At 37.9% G+C, this 16,045-nt stretch overlaps 1 protein-coding gene across 1 annotated transcript in view; it reads right to left on the reverse strand.

The window, feature by feature from the left end:
• Nucleotides 1–16,045, reverse strand: part of LOC128735313 (uncharacterized) — a 42,585-nt gene that overhangs the window by 10,352 nt on the left and 16,188 nt on the right. The window contains exon 5 of the mRNA XM_053829803.1: nucleotides 516–785. Within this exon, the coding sequence (XP_053685778.1) occupies nucleotides 516–785 (270 nt within the window). The remainder of the gene's footprint in view (nucleotides 1–515; nucleotides 786–16,045) is intronic.

Below are 16,045 nucleotides of genomic sequence, written 5' to 3' on the forward strand. Positions count from 1 at the left end.
GCACAACTACTAGGTATTGCACCTTAAAAAATCACCATGTTTCCAACGGTTATTTAGCAATAAGTTTCAAGACTTTAAAACAGAGAACTGTAACTTAATGAAACAGAGGACATAATTCGAATAACATTATGTATGAAATCAAGCTATAAACAGGAGGTAGGTCTTGTACCATATCTTCCATGTGATTCCAATGCCAATTCATGTTGTACAAAATATGAGGGCGCTTGGTACACTACATACTATCGTCGAGTTAAAATGTTATATCAACTCATCTAATTGTATTCAGTGATGAACTGAGACTTGGCTTGATTACAAACGCAATGGAAACTTTTCCTGGTTCCAAATCGACACCAGGTATTATTGTATCCCTACATGAAAAACTGCATACCTATGCATTTAAGCAGTAAAGCTCAAAGCCAAGCAAAGAATGCCCGCACTCAAAAGAATGCATTTATCACGCTCTCATATTCACACGAATAAGTAGCACTCGACAGACAATCCAAACCGGCACTCACCATTGTTTTCGTCGTCTGATAAATCATACTATGCACCGGAGCTGCCGGCTGCAACAAAATCTCGCCAACGTTTGTTGACTCTACGCGTAAGTGCACCCGTAAATTCGGATTATCCCGGCGGAGCAGCCTCCAGCCTTTCGCCGTGCACGGGCTGATCGATATCGCTGCCGGTGTGTAACGGTTCTGGAACAGGTACAGGTGGCGCACCTTGGAATCGGCCAGCAGCGTCAGGATGTCGTCGTCGATGTTCTGCGGTGAAACCACCAGCACCTGCCAGGGAGGGAAGGACACAAGAGGAGAGTGAGACTTTTGTTTGTGAGCGAAAAAATTGCATATGTGGCGTTGAAATAAAGCGTATGATTAATGTGGATGTAGGATGATAGTCGGCGGGGTGCACTTTAGCAAACTAAATGATTTATCTATTATTGAACAATTTTCATCCAAAGTCTAGCAAAGATTTATATCAATAGTAATCATTTACTAAAAGCTACACACGTAATTCAAAATCCCTTGACCTACTTCATCAGTGTCAAATTATCTTTCACTGCTGTTTCAACAGCGGCTGTGGAGCGTACAAGAATCGATTGGCGTAACGTGATAAAGCTCCCACAGTATGCAAATTCATGTATGCTAATATATTCACTGTCAACACATTGAACGATGTGAAGCACACGGCTAAGGCACGGGCACTAGGATCTGTAGTACTGCTTCTCTGCATATAAATGTGTCCGTTAGACTTACTATCTCAGAAGTACCATATCCCGGACCGTCATCTTTGGCATGTCATCGACCGACCATCCCTTTTCCCAAAGAATATATCTATGCCGGATTCTGTCGTACGACGATAATGTCCTTTCGTACGATTTCAACTGGCTCGCACTGAAGCGCTTAGCTCGGGATAAGCACCTAAGCTAGAAGGGCGAGGAAGTGCAATTATGAGGAATCATCTGTTTCACGTCAGCCCACCAACCTGGGCCCATCAGCTGCCAGCGTTCGCGTGACTGTGTTGCAAGTGATCCTTTAAGCAGCGGGAGCTTACCCCGTAGCGAATATATTGTGACATCCCAGAATCTTCGTTCCATCTAGGAGCTACATAATCGCCTCAGCCAGAACCTGCACTTTGAGCAGCCGAAGAGAACTTGTTCATCAGCTTCGGGTGCGTTATTGATTTTCAATATCCGCTTATGTAATATATGTAAATGTCGTTACCGTATTCTCTGCCAGGTCAGGAATCGTAACAGCCAGCGCTTAGCGTCTTTTCGTGATGTGATTGTGTGTTAATAATCATGTTGTTTCATCAATTGCGTAGTTATGAAAACAAAACGATGAACAAAAAAAATGATGTTAGAATTTTTTCGACCATCGTAAGTAATAAATTCAATGCACGTAACGCAGCTGCCAAATTCTGCTAATGTAGTAAAGAATGTTTCTTTTTAGAGAAAAAAAAGCAAAACCTTAGTGCTAAATTACGCTTTCGGAAACTGACGTCCTGTTTCTATCCAACAGACTTCGCAATCGACCGATAGTACAGAAACAATCTCCCATCTCAGTCGTAAGTCATAATAATAAGAGGTTCATATGGAATTCGAAAGCTAATTTCTCTCGGTGTACGAATAAAATGCCAAAGGGACAATGAAATCGTCCGTAGACTGAGTAATAAGATAAGAAGTCCAGCAATACCGATAAAGTTTCTCAGAAGTACCACCACGATGAAGATAAAGTAAGGTTGTACCTACCGTTCGTTCGTATATTAATATTTTTGGCAGCGATTAGTCAATGAAGTCTCAAAAAGGTAAGCCATTTATCATGTGTTTCGAGCTAATGTTGAGCTTTCTGAACATATGTCGTATTAATACTACATCAATACCGCTTGTGTTAATCTAGCCGGGCTCTTTTGTTCCGTTATAGTTTCAGTAAAAAAGGATGCACTAAGATGACAACAATAAAGGCGAACACAGGTTTTTTATCATAAATGAAATGTTAGTGATTCGTACAGTAATTCATACTATTTTTCAGATGTAATGTTTCTAATAGTAATTATTTTGCCGCTGTACTCAGTTACGGCCCACCATGAAGACATTTCCCTTTCAGCAGGTAAATTAGAAAACTGCAAAGACCCGCCGGTTTCGACATGTCCATCAGGATCTCAACTCAGTCAGGCAGATACGAATTAACCAACATTTCTCTCACATGTTACAAATAGTTTATTCCTCAATTACAGGCTGAAAAGGAGCTGGTTTCTGATCCGGATTCGGATTATTTGCTGCGCAATCCTCTGCTCAAGGCAAACCGAGACCAAATGGAAGAACTTAAAAATGCGGATACTGTGCGAAAAACTGGTGGAATAGTTACTGGCATGTTTGAACAATCCTGCGAAAATCCATACCTTCTTATGGTAGAAACTGTTCGTTTGAACGCAACGCTTTTGGTCCAGAAAATAACCGAACATAAGCTTGTATGGTATTTGATAATTTCGGTGGGTGGGCTTGTGCTGCTTAATTATTTAGTTATGCTTCTCTCAAGACTTTTTGACGTATCACGATGGTTGTGTGTAGTACTATTGTTTTTCGCGATTAGTTATATTAAGGATTTCGATGAGTGTAATGAAATGCTGAAAACGGATATTTTAGAAACAAAGGAAGTTGGACAAAAAGCTTGTGATCCCACAAAGGTGTTGATAAAGGTGATCGCCGAAATACCACTAAATTTTATACAAACTGTTACACAAGGAGTACTTAATATTTTCAAGAAAAGCATAGAGTCTGCTCGTTTTGTAGAAAAAATAATAATTGGATTATTTGTGTTAATAGTTTTGTGTACATTTATTTTCGTCGTATTCAGATATGGATATGAATGGATTAAAAATCATTCGAAAAATTCTACGACAGCCCCTACCATGGAAAAAAATAAAGAAAACATGAGCTTAAACGGTCATAAACCTGCAACGACAGTAACACCATCTATCACACTAAATGTTAATGTTGGTCAATCAAAAAAGAAATCACCGCGCAAAGAGCTTAACAAGATTAAAGAACTTGCCAGCTCTAGTAAAACATTACCCTCAGAATCGAATAATGGATTGCTTGAAGACGGTTCTGACGAGGATGCTAGTGAGTCCGAAGTGGAAAACGATGTTACTCAAGTCATAGGCCACCTTCCAATGACTGCGACTAATTCCGAAGAAAATATTATTAATTCAAAACACAAGCCACAGGAAGTGGACGAAAAAAAATCTAAGTGATAATAATTCAGTACAAATGACAAATGGTTTACAGTAGGATTTCGAATTTGGCAACAAATGCGTGTCGCCTATGTTGCCAAAATCGAAACCGTGCCAAAATCGAGACCCTTTTTTGATATGAAAAAACTGAATGTAAATGCGTTAGAAATTGACTAAATATTATTAATCCACGATTGCAACCAGTTTTTGTTTCAAAAGTCCGTCCAGAGCTATCCGTCCGGTGCAAATAGGTTTTTGGCAGCCTGCGGTAAGACGTAGTCCTACGGCAATAAAAATATTATTGTTCGAAACATTCTATAATCGCAAACTTTTTTTCATGAACGCAATGAGGGCATCATTTTTTGTCATTTGAGCCATGTGTGGTGAAACTGACTGATATTTAAGCATATTTTTGGAAGTGAAATATTTTGTGTTGCCAAAAACGGATACTTTTGTTGCCAAAATCGAGGTATGCCAAAATGGAACCATGCCAAATTAGAAATCCTACTGTAACGCTATTTTTAAATTTATTTATTATTATAGGGTAGAAGGACCAGTTGGCCATAGTTTGCCAAATTTTGAGCCATATTAATATAAACTGCCACAAAAAAAACAAATAAACAAATTTAATGTAGTTTTATCTAAAGTTTTGTTATTAGCCATATTTTTCCAATCAACAATTAAACACCAGTATTGCCAATATTGCCTAGCCCTAGCCCTAGCCCTAGCCCTAGCCCTAGCCCTAGCCCTAGCCCTAGCCCTAGCCCTAGCCCTAGCCCTAGCCCTAGCCCTAGCCCTAGCCCTAGCCCTAGCCCTAGCCCTAGCCCTAGCCCTAGCCCTAGCCCTAGCCCTAGCCCTAGCCCTAGCCCTAGCCCTAGCCCTAGCCCTAGCCCTAGCCCTAGCCCTAGCCCTAGCCCTAGCCCTAGCCCTAGCCCTAGCCCTAGCCCTAGCCCTAGCCCTAGCCCTAGCCCTAGCCCTAGCCCTAGCCCTAGCCCTAGCCCTAGCCCTAGCCCTAGCCCTAGCCCTAGCCCTAGCCCTAGCCCTAGCCCTAGCCCTAGCCCTAGCCCTAGCCCTAGCCCTAGCCCTAGCCCTAGCCCTAGCCCTAGCCCTAGCCCTAGCCCTAGCCCTAGCCCTAGCCCTAGCCCTAGCCCTAGCCCTAGCCCTAGCCCTAGTCCTAGCCCTAGCCCTAGCCCTAGCCCTAGCCCTAGCCCTAGCCCTAGCCCTAGCCCGAGCCCAATTTATATAAGGAAATAATTTATTAAATTTTGCATTGCTCTCTCCTTCTGCATTTTTCCAAAACAACATTTGATGATGAGTCATCTCATCTACACCTTTATTTAACATAACTAACTACCGTGAACGTACCATATTCTGCGCAGTTAAGACATTTTTATGATTTTTCCGCTATTCTATTAACAACGTAGATAGCAGCAACGTGTAGTGCTACGATCTACACGTATCTGGTAAAAAATATAGGAATTATAAGTCGACTAACAATTGAGTATATTTTTCGTTTTGTAAATTTATCCACGGTGCCTAATTCTGAGCACTTTCTTGTCCATGTTCCTAATTCTGCGCATGTTTGCTCCTAATTCTGCGCACCCAAAAAGTGAAAATAAATACTCTTGCCATACTGTTTATGTCTTTATACGCTGAAAGCACACCAAAAAATCCGGCATTAGCTATTACCATAAATAAATCCATGATCCGGCCTTCTTGTGCTGTCCGGGTAGCAAAGGAATATTGTTATCATTTTGATTGCCTCATTTTAAATATTTTATTCTCGATAATGTTAACGGCGAATTGATTCGGGTTTTCTGCATACTTAACATTACACTTTAGATTAATACTAAAAATTGTGTTTTCATATAGAAACCACTTCCCCACGCACTGACAGCCCCGTGAGGTTGGACATTAAAAAAAATAGAAGACATGGTTTCATGAACTGGCGCTCGTAGGTTCGGACCCCGAGACACAGCACAGGATTCCAATCAATGCAAGTTAAAGATTCTACTTGAATTTTCATGCCTCTATACCTCAGCCATTTGGGTGCGGTTGCGTATTCTTTCGTAATTTCTTTGTAGGATACATTACTGCGCAGAATTTGGCACATGAATAAAAAATCTGTGCCTAAAACTGCGCATTTTTCTAAGGAAAGCAATGCATGCAATCACTCTTTTGGTCTAAAACATGACTAAAAGTAATTATTCTTTCTAATTATGCTGGCTAATTTGATCATTGCAAAGAATTTCGATCATAAATTTGTTAATTTTCTAGAAGGATAATCTTAGCGTTGCTGCTAACGACGATGTTTTCTGCCATAAAAAATACTTAATGTTTCACGTTAAATTATTTCGCTTTCAAATATTAAGGCCCGTTTGTGAATAATGGCGTAATATTCAACAGACATTTATAAAAAAATAACGCAATGATCATAGTTATGCACAATGCTAAAAAATACTTATATAAAGAAAAATGCGCAGAATTAGGAGCTGCGCAGAATTAGGTACGGTCACGGTACATATAACGTACTGCTTACTTAGTCATTCCGAGAAAATTCGGTCTTTTATGACTCGGCCTTTTGTGACTGTTGCTAAAATTCGGCCATTTGAATTTCGGCCATTCGTGATTCGACCATTTGTGTTTCGGCCATTCGGTACCAGTCCATTATGAGTGTGTTCTTTTGAAAAGACATCAATCGAAGAAATTGAACAAAATAGGCATAAGTTAGTTATTTGGAAGCTTTTCTCTTATTAATTGCGTCAAATTAATTTTAAGACATTCATTTTCGAATCGAAAATAGGCGATAAAATTGTTGTTAACTTAACTTATTAGAAAGCGATTGTCAACGTAAACAAAATGGCGTTTATTGCATCCGAAATACAGTTCAATTCTTCTGTAAACATAACTGAGATGGAATTTTAAAACAACTGTAACTTTTGAGAATACAAACAGATACAGTCAATTGACACTTGATTTTACAGGTTTTTTGTTGCACTTTTAGGCAGAAGTTGTTTGATCTGCCACCATTTGCCACCTTAGGAAATATTTAAGCTCAAAGAAGTACTATTTTTCACCAAAAAAGTTCAAAATCTCCGAAACTTTAGAAAATAACATATAATAATGTTCTACAGAAACGTTGATTTTAGCAACGTAAATAACTTTCAGGGTTTAAAAACTGTTTTAAAGGGTTTGTCCACGAATAACGCTTCATAGATAATTTTCATGGAGAGATACAAGTATGGTGTCTTTGACAAAGTTGTTTATATTGATATTTACTACAACTTTGCCGAAAGTATCAGACCTGTATCTCGAATATACGAGAAAATAAATTTCGTATCTCACATTTAAGGGAATTAATCATCCAAAGATTTCTCTCGCAAGAAGGGGTTTATTATACCAAGAAATGTTCCTAAAGACACTACAAGCGAAAAACTTCACGTTTCAGCGCAATATCACACGATCACGTATTTCGCTGTTTGGACCACTGTGCAATGGTCAAATATTTCGATTTACAAATCTTCAAGACAAACGGGCAGTCAATTTGTATTTTTGCGAAAAACTTTTTTATGGCTCTGACACCTTCGCATTGGGGCTACCCTATATGGCATAAAGACATTTGGCATAATGCTGTTTGGCATAACGCCACTTGGCATAAATCCATTTGGCATAACGGTCATTTGGCATAATGGTCATTTGGCATAATGGTCATTTGGCATAATGATTATTTGGCATAATTTATAATCTAGCCAGGTTTTGTTGTTTGGTGCTTAATCTTTATGTGTGCAGCAATTTACTGAGTACCTTTTCAGTTTTAATTTGTTATAACTCAGTCAATTTGGAAGATACGTTACAGAAATTTTGTGACATCGTAAAATTTGTTGATTTCAGGCAATTGAATCTGTTTCTGTGAAATCATTGATAGTCAATTGGGTACACAAGGCAAAATTAGAATTGGTTTCACTGATCCTTTTTGACATTTCGAAAGGATATGGTCACAGTAGTACTGATTGATCATATCGGAACTGATTCTAAACGAATAATCGATGGTTTTAGTGCTAAGCATTATTTCGAATCCTAAACTATAATCTGTGATCCTGTAGAAGCCAGTTTCGCAATGATCATTCAAAACAAAAATTACTACTTACTCCAGAATGTTCAACCTGATTCATCGCATTATATGAAGAAGTTCTTTAAATGAATTTCTAGAGTTTTGACACCCACATCATGACAGTTATTCTTGTAATCCAACCAGTTCTCTACTTCATAGCTCCGTCGTAATTCCGGATTTTCTGGCACTGTCTTTTAAAGGCTAAATAGTACTGTGTGTCTAAGCTAGATAAATATACGAACCAAATGAACCTGTTGCGTCAAAATCAATTTAAATTTGTTATGACAATTGGTAAAATTCGCTTTTGGGTAGCCGGGTACACTTGTCGCCCTCCTAAAGATGTTTTTGTAGTTGGTAAACGCCGACAAACACTCACAAACTTTATGACATTAAACTCGATTCTTATAACACCAGTGAAAAAGCCAGTGACACTTAGTAATTGATATTTAATCTTTGCGTACCGATTTCCTGTTCCATAGTATGCTAGAATGTCTTTGACTTTTGTGCTTTTCAAAATTTCTGGTAATTGATTATCTGCCGTCAACCTCAAGAAATTTCTTGTTACTTCTTGCCGTAGAAAGAAATCTTGCATAACTTTCCGAAAAGAACTAAGAGTATCACTTAAAAACGTACCAGTGCGTTACATATACCTATACAGTCTGAATTCGTTGAAACGATAGAATTTTGAAATACAAGTACATTTTAGTTAGAGCAGGGCCCAACTAGAGAACACCCAACTAACGAACAGCCCAATAAACGAGATTTTTTACGAGCGAGTCATTGCTGTATTTGAAAGTGTTACTTACACTTCATATAGCACACAGTAACCATCCACTAAGTCAAGTTTTTAGTATATGTATGTCCAGCCAGCAAACAAAGACAAAACTTTTAGTCATAATAAAAAAATTGTCAACAGATATCCCAAATTATCACTTGTAAGAAAAAATAAAAGCTTTCTAAATATGTCAAAATTTATTCACCGTTATGTCTATGTCTTACTGATAATATTTTTGGAAAGAAGTTCTTGATTTGGAATAAACGTTATTTATGAATATTTCTGTGCAGGTCGTTCAAAATCGTTTTCCGCTGCTTATTAATGAGGACCACTCGTTAGTGATGGTAACTGCGTGGGTACTATTTTGCGGAAAACCAATTCGCAATTGATCAAAACGCGGATTATAGTGTTTCGCGAAAAGTATTGTTTGGTGGAAATTCATTTTGCGAAATGAACCATTTTGCGAGGAAAATTTTCGCGAAATGTACTATTTGGCGGAAAACTATTATGCAGAAAATTTCTTTTTTCGAAAACTATATTTCGCAGTTATCCACCTAATTAAGCCCATGACTTCGGTCGCCTCACAAAGAAAGTGTGATCCGTCCTTACTCGCTGTCGCTCGTTCGGACCCAACTGAAGGAAAGAACTAGAGGTCAGTAAACCTAGGAAAACAAATAAACCTAGACAGATGTGATTTCTGCGGGGGGGCTGCCCCCCCGCAGTGGCCGGCGCTTCCGACGGCGGGTCACCGGCGAACACTCGCCGTTGCCTACGGCCGGCTCGCCCTGAATCATCTAGGAAAGTGACCAGTAGGTCATAAAATAATGTTTGAGGAATTATGCCAAATGGCGTTATGCCAAATGGCATTATGCCAAATAGCCCCTTATGATTATGCCAAATGGGTTATGCCAATTGGCGTTATGCCAAATAGCATTATGCCAAATGACTTTATGCCAAATGACTTTATGCCAAATGGGTGCGCCCCCTTCGCATTGACCCAGAAGCTATATTTTCGCAAGAGGTACTTTTATTCGACGGCTATTGGAAACCATTACTTTGTTGTTTTCAGCTAAACTGGTATGAAAACCCCATGTTTGATGGGTAAGCATATTGTTCCACATACTTACTCTCAGTGATGAGCAGGTTTCCTTCGTCATATTCAAAACAGGGTGGCAAATCAAAATGGTTTTAAAAATACACTGTTTTTGTTTGTTTAACCCAGAGGGTCATTCACCAAATCACTGGTTTTCTTACTTTGCTCCTTTTATCTAGAATGCAAAGATATACCATGAACATTGATGCTTGGTAATAGTTCGAATGCAATTTGCAGAACGAAAGTTCGTTCTAATACCGTTTTTTGTCTCTATGGCGGGAATGTGGACAAATAAATGCCGTAGACGAAGGTATCCAGCACCCTTCATATAATTTGTTTTCGATTGCATGCCTGCCAAGCAATGCACTCACGCTACAACTGGTTGACAATAAATAGAGTAAAAAGATAAGAATTCCAGCGAAAGCGATACTGTTGATTAGATTAAGTACTAAACACGGTGGAGATTAAGGTGTCACTATATAGTGGTAAGTCTAGTCAATGAAGTTTTAAGTTCCTAGTTTCTGAGCTTATTACGTATTAATGGTGTCAATCTAGCCGGGCAATTTTGTTACGTTGTTATTTCAGTGAAAAAAAGTTACACAATAGTCCTCATACAGGTTTGTAATTCTAATTGCAGTGTTGGTGTTTTATACAGTGATTCATACTATTTTTCAGCTGCAATGTTTCTAATAGTATTAGTATTTTCTGTGTGGTCGGTTATGGCCAACACTGCCAACCATGACGACATTGCCATTCATGAAGAATGGATCAGACCCGATCCGTGGTCGATATACGAGCATGAAATGCAAAAAGTTTCAGCAAATAAATTAGAAGGCAGCAGATGTCCACCGGTATCGACCTGTCCATTAGGACCTCAACTCAACCCTGCAGATAAAAACAACCAATTGGCACTCACAAATTACAAAAAGTTCATGCTTCGATTACTGCCTGAAGACGCGCTGGTTCCTGAAGCGAATTCAGTCTATCTGCTGTACAATCTCCAGCTTAAGGTGAAGCGAGATCAATTGGAGGAACTAAAAAATGCTGATACAGCGCGGAAAATTGATGAAATAGCTGCTAGCATATTTGAACAATCCGATGAAAATGTACACTTTCCAGTAGCAGGACCTCGTAGTTTGAACGAAGGGGTCCCGAAAATGGGCGAAAATCTGCTTATACGATATTTAATAATTGTGCTCGTCTCCCTTGTGCTGTACAATGGGCAGTTTCACTCAAGAAGACACGTAATACGATGGTGTGGTACTGCATTAATACTTTGCCTAATAAGCTCGGCATTCATGGAGTATCATGAATGTAATAAAAATCTAGTAGCGGATGCTTTGTCTGAAATGAAGTTAGCTGACTCATCGAATCTATGTGATGAAAACGATGATTCACAACAACAGTGGTTACATTCTGCAGGAAGAATCATTTGGGATCCGCAAATGGAATGCAGAAAGCATCTTTTAGAGAAAAAGGGAGTTGTAATAAACACTTGTGACACAACACATGTGTGGGCAGGGCTTATCGCCAAATTGCAACCAAAATATTTACAATCATATTTGCAAGAAACAATTGCTATCGGCACGAAAATCATGGAGTATCTTGGTTTAGCAGAAAAAGTAACAATTGGATTTCTAATTTTAAAAAAATTGGGTTCCATCGTACTGAGTTTTGGATTAAAGGAATTGTTTAAATTCCTAACAGCAAAACTCGTACTTTTATGGAAACGTTTTACAACAGCTGAAAAAAATCATGAAAACATTAACACAGGTGGTTATCGACCTGCAGCGGCAGCAACACAAAATGTCACAATTGTTCAACATTTACATTTTGGTGAAACATCAAGGGTTGAAAACCTCACCAGCTCTAGTCCGCAGAATCCGGAATCCGCTGAATCTGATAATGTTTTGCCAGAAGACGCTTCTGGTGACACATCGCACGACAAGGACGCTAGTGAGTCGACTAATCCGGAAGGAAATATTAAAATTACAAAAGACAAGCCAGTGGAAGTGGACGAAAAAAAGCCTGGTGATAATAATTGAGTGTACATGATAAGAGACATAGTTCTATTCTTAAATTATATCTTGCCACATACAGTCAGCCAAAAAAGTGTTCGGACAGCAGCGCATGAATTTTTCTTTTAATAATATTACTCAGTATTTTTGAAAAAAAAGGTAGCATACTTTTTAGAGCAATGTTTAACTAAAGCGTATTTAGATGCATGGCAATAATTAAGGAAAAAAGGATTCCGTTTTGACGATAGAGTACATTTAATTTGAATTGAATGCAGTCAAAAAGTATTCGGATAGTAAACTATTGGTTGAAATAAATGTACTTCCTCGCTTAACAACTTGTAGGACCCCATTTTTGATGACCTGTTTCAATCTGTTTGGGGTAAAATTAATCAATTTTTCAAATATTCCTGTATGAATTGCAGACCAGTTTTTTTACGAGACCTCGGTTTAAGGCATTTTGATTAGAAGTCGGATAATTTTTCAATATAGTTTTGGAATGATCTCAAAATATGGTCAAAGGGTTTCAAAAATTAACTGAATGCTGATGATTTTGATGACGCTAGGACAATTATATAGTACCCACTGCTTACAATTATCGACAGTGTGCTTAAATTCATCACCCCGATATAATATGAGTGTAACAAACAATTCTCGGGTAATTTTTCAAATAGACCTATCCCAAGTAACAATTTCAATTTTAAGGTGCACTTGAAGAGGTTTCCAGCATTCGCTGCTTAAAACCGATCTCAAAACTTGTAATTCTACAAAACTACGATAAAACAGCCATAAAACAGTTATAAGGCGAGGGAGTCCCACACTAAAGAAGGTTCTCAAGAAAATTTCCAAAGATCCTTTTAAAACTTGTAGTTCTTATCGATATCTATTTATAATAACTTCCAAGAGTCGCTTGAAACAAATAGAAAACCGCCACAAGTGTTGATGATTTTATGGTTGTCTCTTCAAAGAGCACTTGCAAGACATCATACACTTTTCATAGCCTTAAATGTTTTAAATTGAGCAAGAGCTATAAGCTATAAGCATGCACAGATATTGCTATTTCGAAATGGGTATAAATGAAAATTGAAAATAAAAATGGTGATAAAAGTAGCTGCTTTGTTGCTCATAAATGAGAAATTTTTCATGCCACGCTCGGTTTGTCGATGTTTTGTGACATGAAAGTAAGAAAATTTTAACGCGCCAGTTATTTTTGCTAGATTATCGAAAAATTAAATTAATAAAAAAAATTAATGATTTCATGAAGAAGTTGATAGCTACCAAATTTTTAACTAATTGTGGCAAAAAGGCTTTTATATGCCTAAACATTTATTTAAAAAGATAAGATCACTAATAGTATTGCATAATACCATATTTATAAGCGCCCATATGCAATTGACTACAATTTCAAAGGTAATCAAAATAGCCCTGTTCGCCATTTTTTCAATGGTTTTATCCAAATCAACCCGAAAGCGCTTGTTAGACTAACATTTCGTGCACAAGACAAAGAAAAATTTTCCAAGAGCGCGATAAGTTCATCAATACTTATTGCATTCTTGAAGAAGACAAGTTGCGCTTGGATAAGAATTGTTTGAATTACTTGAGGGCATCAAGTTTTTGAAAGATAACCATTCTAGTATAAACAAAGAAAACATCAACGAAGTATCGACGTAACATGTTGTTTGTGCTGTTTGTGCTGTTTGGACTGCACGACAGTTCCAAGCGTTTAATTTACAATTGGTACTGGTACAACTGTTTTTAAAAATTATGCTTCAACTGCTTCAGTGCCTTCAAACATTTTCCATACAAAGACATCTGACTTACGAACTCTATATTTAGTTTGAAAAAATACGAAAAGCTCTAGAGGAAACCCGCACCGCCTCTGGCAAATGCAACATTACCGGCACTGTCCTTCCCCAGTTCAGCTAGTCCAGAGATCTTTATTGTTTTGTGACTTCGCTGATTGTTCATATGAAAGAGTTTTCAAAATATTACACAGACTTTCGCTTAATTTTCGTTTAAAAGATCTGTATTCTTCAATTTTCTCCAGGTTCAGACGCCCATTTTGACAGATTAGTTGTTTACGTCAGAATGTTCTTATTCAAGAGAATAATTTCTCTTTCAAGAATATACGATTTTAAGAGAGTTTTATGGCAGTATTGTTAAGATAAACGAATCTTGCAGAAGAATGTCATAAGTATTTGTCAAAACTATTGTTAAATTTTAAGGAGCATCGTTTTTAAGCAAAAATGAAGTATCCTTTAAAACCCCTTATAAGGTGAATTACACTTATTGATAATTTAGTTTTATGGGTGATTCTTCAAGTCTCCTTCAGTCATACTTCAGAAATGTTGGTCAAATAAGATAAAATTCACTTGAGGAGAAACATTATAAAACCTAATAGACTTTGAAATGCTCTGATAAAACTACTATAAGAAATGAATAAGACCAATTTGCTATTGGATTGTTACTTGGGATGTGACAATGAGAGATTCTCTTTGTGTCTCCTCTCTTCCGTTTTTCACGGCGATACTAATGCATTTTAACACATCAACTTTGCATAAATCGGCTGCCGGAGTGACTAGTCAGTTAAATGTTTTGAAAATTTTCTTTTCTATGCATTTATGTAGCCGTGAAAAGCGGAAGAAAGTAGACGCGAAGAGAATTTCTCATTGTCACATAGGTCTATTTGGAAAATTACCTGAGAATTACAAGTTTGCTTTAATTTTGCTTAAGATTAGCCAGACAATCGAGTTTACGCTTAGTTCTATCCAAAAATATGTGCCATTCCACGTTAAGTGACGGGAAAAAGCTCAAACGTATATGTTTAACGGTTTAAGTCTTCAAGTTTCAATAACTTTTGAATGAATCGGCCGATTTTCAATAACTCAGTCTCGCTTGATAGATCTCAACAGTAATTTTTAAATAATAATAAATTGCAGGTTGTTTCTCATTGAATTATTGTTTATATGTTACAAAAATGTGTTTTAAATACTTTTTTTTTACATTTACGACAAGCCCAATCATCATGAAATTTGGATAAGGGTTTGAAAAACTCCCCTTTCATATGCAATCAATTTTGTTCAAATCGGTTAAGGGACCTAAGAGAAAAAGAAGTCTCGTATTTTTCATATTTTATACATAACGTTTGAACTCCGATTTTGATAAGTTCGATTAATATGAAATTCAATAGCGACCTATGGGACAACTAGACCTTTCATTTGACACTAAGATCATCAAAATCGGTCCAGCCATCTCTCTCTCACACACACACACACACACACACACACACACACACACACACACACACACACACACACACACACACACACACACACACACACACACACACACACACACACACACACACACACACACACACACACACACACACACACACACACACACACACACACACACACACACACACACACACACACACACACACACACACACACACACACACACACACACACACACACACACACACACACACACACACACACACACACACACACACACACACACACACACACACACACACACACACACACACACACACACACACACACACACACACACACACACACACACACACACACACACACACACACACACACACACACACACACACACACACACACACACACACACACACACACACACACACACACACACACACACACACACACACACACACACACACACACACACACACACACACACACACACACACACACACACACACACACACACACACACACACACACACACACACACACACACACACACACACACACAGAAAATGCTCTGGGCCTTTTTTCCATTTTTGATTTTCCAAGTGATTCCTATACCTTTATACTATATTTTCATATAGTAGAGAGGCAAAAATGTTACTTTAGTTTTCAAATTAAGTTTAAAAATGTTTGGCAGCACTGGTGCTCAAAAATAATATCTTTTTCGAATTCCTTGGGTAATTTCCTTTGAAAATGTCTCCAACTTAAACTGAAGCTTGCTTGAAATGTTCTGTTCCACAAATGAAACAAGTCGCTTCATGTACGATGCGAAGTTAAGAGAAAAACGGTCTCATTTATTTGTTTCGACGATCCGGGGCCCTGGTGATAATAAGTCAAAAATTTAAAAGCCGTTCGTTTTTGGCCCGGTTCGAGTTTGGCAACAAAAATTTAGGATATTGTATAATCAGCTGTAAGCTAACTTTTCGCATCACGTGCAAAATAAATATTTGCAACTTGTTTACATTTTGGGTCGCCATGTTTCGTCGGTAGAAACGTAAATTATCAACTATTAAAATTGATGTG

Source organism: Sabethes cyaneus, chromosome 2 (assembly GCF_943734655.1).
Source record: "Sabethes cyaneus chromosome 2, idSabCyanKW18_F2, whole genome shotgun sequence".
Taxonomy (NCBI): Eukaryota; Metazoa; Arthropoda; class Insecta; order Diptera; family Culicidae; genus Sabethes; species Sabethes cyaneus.